Here is a 6,000-nt window from a genome sequence, read left to right on the forward strand (position 1 = left end):
GTGGGAGACCTGGGTTCAATCCCTGGGTCGGGAAGATCCCCTGGAGAAGGCAATGGCAACCCACTCCAGTACTCTTGCCTGGAGAATCCCATGGATGGAGGAACATGGTGGGCTACAGTCCATGGGGTCACAGAGTCGGACACGACTGAGCGACTTCACCTTCACTTTCTTTCTTTCGCAAGTGTATACTTTTTACTCTACAACTTTGACGGCTTCATTGTGCACATTTAACTTTTGGATCCACCTGCGGTTTCTTTTGGACGTGACCAAGAACTAGGATGAACTTTTCTGTTTTTCCGATTGGCGGCACAGGGAAGGGGAGTCATCAATACTTGTTTATAGATTTTAAAAATGTCTTAAACATTTTTCTTGTCCTTTACACAAATAATGCAAATTCAGGAATCACACACATATTTCCACCACCCCCAAATAACTACTTTTTCCTTTTTTACCATTTCTTGCAAGTATTTTTTTCTTAGTATATAGCCTTTTTTTTTTTTCTGGTTTTGTTTTAAAAACCTGGTTTTTGTCTGTTAGTTTTGTTTAGCACGTGACAACAATTTGTAACTGCTACCACTTAATGTTTTAACCTAGCAGTTCCCAATCCTGGCCAGGCAGCTAGCTTCCCCATGGAGCTTGTTAAAATAATGAGTCAGCAATCCTAGGGGGTGGGCCCTGGGGTCTCTATTTTTAACAGGATCTGGAGGCGTCTGGGACATAGCCAGGCCGACTCCGAGTGACTGCCCCACCCCCAACCATACCTGTGATCGTCTGGGTCTCCGAGGTGATGGTTCGAGTGGCAGTCTGAGTCTGGGTGGCAGGCACCGTTTCCTCCGATACAAACTGGACCGTGCTGGGCGCCGCCCCAGACGTGCCGGTCAGCTGGCAGCCACTCTGCTTGTGAGCCACAAAGGCGTCCAAATTGTTAAAGTGCTGCTTGCAGATGCCACAGATGTGGATGTCGGGAGTCAGCTCCACCAGCACGGTTGTGCCACCTGGAACTCCATGGGACAAAGCGGGAGTCACAGGTTAATTTCAGACAGTTTGAAATGACAGCACAAACCAGACCCACGGTGAGAAAAACGGGCATGGTGGCAGACGCGGCTAGTTGCTGGCCCAATATCTATTCCACTCCCCTCTTCTTGCACACAGAAGCCCAGTTCTGCCCCAGCAGCAACATACCCACCCAAGTAATGCTCCTGATTATTCCCTGTGGGGGCACTAGGGGTATTTCATGCAAGAAGGTTCTTCCCTGCACTTCAAGAAGGCTGCCTTGCACTTCAAAGGACCATCTCCTATCTCAAGTAAAACGTAATTGTACTTTTCAGTCATTATGAGAGCCAAGGCTCCCACTATTCCAACCTTCTTCCCCATCGTGAGAACCACTAGCCTGAATAATTTTGGTTCATGACATACTTGGGAATCCCTCCAGCACAGTGCTGGAGGAGCTCCAGGGAAAGACATGATAAAAAGGGAGATGACATGGTTGGCACTGTTCACCTCTCCCTTCAGCCTTGAATGCAGATGTGAGGCCAGGTGCTTCTGCAGCCATGTTGTAACATGAGGTAAATAGTGCGCTCTCTACAAAAGTTTACTTCACTGATCCCCTAAATCAACCCTAGAATCAATCAATTCCAGACTTCTAATTAGGCCAGTATAGTTCACTTTTGTTACTTGTAAGCAAAATTAATTCCTGACAGAGGCATTATTTCACTATAGTAATAATATCAAGAATTAATACTGTATTTAACACTTGCAAAGTGCTTACCACAGTCCTGGCACTATATTAGAAACTGCTATATAGATGTTTGTTAAATAAAGAAATACAATGACTAAGTCTCTAACTAATAAGACAAACTGAATTTTTATTTAAAAAGTTTTCTTTGCCTTCTTACAAGGAAATTCATATTTATAACAGAAAACTTGGAAGAGAAGAAGCAAGGAGGGAAATTACAGTCTTTCCACCTATGGCTACCATGAACATTACAAAATATTTTCTTCCATTAATTCAATTAAAGATTGTTTATATCATAGTGCATTGTAAATTAACCTTTTCCCCAGTATTGCTGTATAAGCATTACGCTCTATCACTAAAATCTCTTTATATATATAATTATTTAATAGCAATACAGTATTCCATATTTTTTAAGCCTCATAATTTCTAATTGTAAGGTTTGTATATTATTCCCAATTTTCCCTGAGTCTAAATAGTATTTAAACCACCTTTGTGCATAAACAGTTGGCATCTTTGCTTCCTAATTTAAAAAAAAATTATAAAATATTTGCATTATGTTCAATGTCCTGTTACAACCAAGACAAGACATCTCTGTGCAGAAATACAATTTGGTTGACTTCTAAGAAAAGATACTCTGCACTGAGCAAGGTAGGTTTATAAGCCATCTTGCAAACACTGAAATCAGTGGATGGAAGGAAGTGACATTTCTCTTCACTGTCTTCCTGTAGCTACTGAGGTGCCCAAGCTAAGAGGAAGACAAGGAATCCAAGAGACGTAGTGACCGCATCATTGAGATTCCTTAACAGCAGGACTGATACCCAGGAGGAGATGGGGTGAAGTTTCTGCTTCGTAAGATGGTTACGAGAATTAAATGACATGGTGCTTGTAAAAGGCCAGCACAGGGATCCCCAGCATATCACCTGATGGGGTTATTACTGAGGTGTTCTAGTTGAATTTGAAAATATCCCCTCTGAAAATCTGTAATGAACTGAGACCCAATAGAATACACTGGGTTGTTTTTTTTTTTTTTTTTGCATCATCAACAAAAAGAATTCCTTTATCTTTGCCAGGCTCCTCTGTCCATGGGATTCTCCAGGCAAGAACACTGGAGTGGGTTACCGTGCCCTTTTCCAGGGTGTCTTCCCAAGCCAGGGATCGAACCTGTGACTCTTCCCTCTCCGACATTGGGAGGCGGGTTCTTTACCACTGGCGCTGCCTGAGAAGCCTCTTTATCCTTGCAAAGTTCTCCAAACCTGTCTGGGCATCAGAATAAGGGCTGGGGTGGGTTGTTTAAACACGGACACGTCTGAGCCCCACTTCAGAGAGTCCCAGCGGAGGTGGGGTGAATGGGGACTGAGGTTTAGGGAAATCTGCGCTTTTCACAAGTTATGCAAGGAACATACAGGCAAGTTTAGGAGCCAGTATCTTCCAAGTCGTTAACAGTAACATCTAACAAGTGCCAGGGGTTCTCAAACTTCCTGGGCCTCCGAATCGCCCAGGGCAAGACCATCCTCCTCCCCTCAACCGCGGCCCCACCACCGGGTAGGTGGGGCTCAGAGAGCTTTTTTTTTTTTTTCCCCCTTTTTAAAAAATAAGCGCTGGAGCTCCCAGGTGGCTGGTTCGCGCTCAGCCCCTGGTCCACACTTAGGGAAACAACGAGCCAGGCGACACCACGGGCTTGAAAAAGGCTGTCATCATAATGAAAATGAACCTCAAACTCAAAACTCAAAGAAAACGCCCACGGCCCCGTTCCCCATTCAGATCTCCACCTTGAACGTGGACAAGGCTTTGCAGGAAGCCGGCAAGCCCAGCCCGCCAGACCTCGTGCAGTCCTCCGAACCCCAGACTTCAAGGATTCGGGGCCACCGAGACAGAAGCCTTCCCAGCAGCGTGGCCGCGGTTACCCCAAATCCACCTGAGGCTGCGCCGGGGGCGGGGAATGCCGCGAGAGGGTGGGCGACGGTCGGAGCCGCCAGCCCTCCCCCGCCACCCCCTGCCCGGGGGGCTCTTCGGAGGCTGGCGAGCGCCCCCGCCTCGCGCCGGGTCGGGTGCGCGCGCCCCCGGCCCACCCCGGCGCCTCCTGCCCGGCGCGCCCGCCGCGGTCCCCGAGACGCCGGCTCGGGGCCGTCACCCCGATTTCGGGGCCCCGGGCCTGCCCGCTGCGTCGCAGGCGTGCTTGGGCCCGGGCCCCGGAGCGCGCACTGCGCCCGGAAAAGCACTTACTTTGCACCGAGCCCGGGAAGCTCTCGCCCTCGTTGCTCGCGTTCATGGCCGCAGACTGGGGGCGAGGGGGTGGTCCCCGGCCGGCCGGGGTGCCAGGGCGCGGGGCGCGCGGGTCTACATGGTGCAGGGACTTTTCCTTTTATTTTTCCACCACCCCCCCCAGCCTTCCTTCTCCCAACTCCGCGAGGCGGGGAGGACGGATGTACAGCGAGCGCCACTTCCGCTGCCTAGAGGGCGCTGGCCCGGCCCGGCCGCACCAACCTGGCTTCGCGGCTGCGGCTCCCGGGGGAAGAAGCCGGCCAATCCCGGCGCCCGGGCCGCGGGGTCTCCCCGGGGTCCGGACGGCGCACAAGCGGAGGGGCGGCCGCGGGCAGCGAGGGACGCGCCCCCCCAACCCCCCGGGCTGCAGCAGCCGGCGCCCTGCCCGCACCCCGGAGGGCTGGGCCGGCGCGTTTGGCACCCCCACCCCCTCCCCACCCCGGCTCTGGCGCCTTTGCACCTGCCGCTCTGGGCATCTGGTCCCCGCCGAGTCCGGGCAACCGGGTCGCCCCGGTGGTTTGCAGAAGAGGCCCGAGCCAGGCACCAGTTGGGTGGGTGCGTGGGTGGGGGGGGGGGGGGTGTGGGTTGGTCACAGGCCTGGCGGGTGGGGAATGCCGGCTGAGCGCATCCGCAGAGCGCTGGGCGGGCCCCCTGCCCAGTAGTGAAATAAAGAGGACCGTGCTCACGTGCTTGGGTGGCAACTGGGATCGGTCGCTGGGGCAAGACCCCTGGCTCCGGGGGTCCGCCAACTCTTCTGTGCATCGCCACCCCCGGAGAGCTTGCTAGGACGGAGGCCGCGGGGCCAGCCCAGAGTTTCTGACTCGGTGGGTCCGGGGGGAGGCCCGAGGACCAGCATTCTAAGTGGCAAGGTGAAGTTCCTGATACCGGTGGGCGCTGCTGCCCCCGATCTGACCCCGCGCTCGGCTGACTTCACCTGCCATTCCCTCCTCCCCTCAGGCGTCAGCCCCGAGCTCTTTTCAGCCTCAAGGCTTCTGTGCTCACTGGCTCTGTATCCACCGGCCACCCTGCCTAACGCCCTCGGGTCAAATGCCGTCCACGGAGAGGCCCTTCTTGGCTAGCCCCCCGTTCTGATCCTGCCGACCCTCCATCCAGTGGCTCCCCTGTTACTTTCTGGTCTGCTTTATCTTAGAATTGATCAAATCTAACCTGGTAATCTCTGTATCTCTGTATCTACCAGTCTATCCATCTATCTGCAGATCTATCTATCTAATTTGTCAATCTCTACGGACAGATACACAGATTTATTCGTTTATTACCCTTGCCCCTGACATTCAATAAGTCCTCAACCACCTGGAATGAATAATAAAAACCTCTCTGCCTTGCTGATACATCTATCCCCAGTGACTTGGCCTGGTGCCCGGCACATAGTAGGCCCACAGTAAATAGGGTGAGTATTACTGATGGAATTATCCTGCGGTTTCCATTGAGGGTTTGCTCATTCTTCCAGCAGCAATTTACTTAGAAGTGTTTGCCATGTGCCAGGCAGTGGGCTAGCCCCTGGAGGTACAAGGGCGATCCCGACTATTTACTTCCTGCTCTAACAGAACTTGGCTGGTGGCTAGCGATGCAGTCCATGCTAAACAGTCAGATCAGCAGTGTAATTTCTTGAGAATAATATGATCTCAGAAGACACGAACCAAGGATGAGGTAGTGGTTTCCTTGGCCTATCTGAGCAAGCAATATGTGAATGAGGCCGCTGCGTCTGGGGCAGTTCCAGCCTGGGGGACTGGCAGGTGCGGGAGCCCTCAGCCACAATGCGCCCACTGGTCCCACTGCGAGTCTCACCGCTCTCCCCCAGATGCTCAGGTCAGCCAGACCCCCCTCACTGCTCCTGCCCAGCTCTGTGTTTCCTCCTCCTTCTGCCTGGATTGCCTTTCCCTGGTCTTTGCAAGACTAGCCAAATGGAAGGTCACTTTGTGGGGGAGACCTTTTCTGTCTCTTATCTGAAGTCCTTACCCCCCGCTTGGTACACTCTGTACATC

General features: G+C 52.5%; 1 protein-coding gene across 3 annotated transcripts in view; it reads right to left on the reverse strand.

The window, feature by feature from the left end:
• ZFP64 (ZFP64 zinc finger protein) overlaps nt 1-4,137 on the reverse strand; it is a 74,025-nt gene extending 69,888 nt beyond the window's left edge. For 2 of the 3 annotated variants that reach the window (XM_052650636.1, XM_052650634.1), the window contains exons 1-2: nt 3,959-4,137; nt 762-1,001 (exon numbers count right to left, since the gene is read on the reverse strand). In XM_052650636.1, the coding sequence (XP_052506596.1) occupies nt 762-1,001; nt 3,959-4,004 (286 nt within the window). In that variant the 5' untranslated portion in view covers nt 4,005-4,137. The remainder of the gene's footprint in view (nt 1-761; nt 1,002-3,958) is intronic. The other variant, XM_052650635.1, reaches the window with a different exon arrangement.
• Between the last annotated feature and the right edge of the window lie 1,863 nt (nt 4,138-6,000).

This window comes from Budorcas taxicolor, chromosome 13 (genome assembly GCF_023091745.1).
Source record: "Budorcas taxicolor isolate Tak-1 chromosome 13, Takin1.1, whole genome shotgun sequence".
NCBI classification, from domain to species: Eukaryota; Metazoa; Chordata; class Mammalia; order Artiodactyla; family Bovidae; genus Budorcas; species Budorcas taxicolor.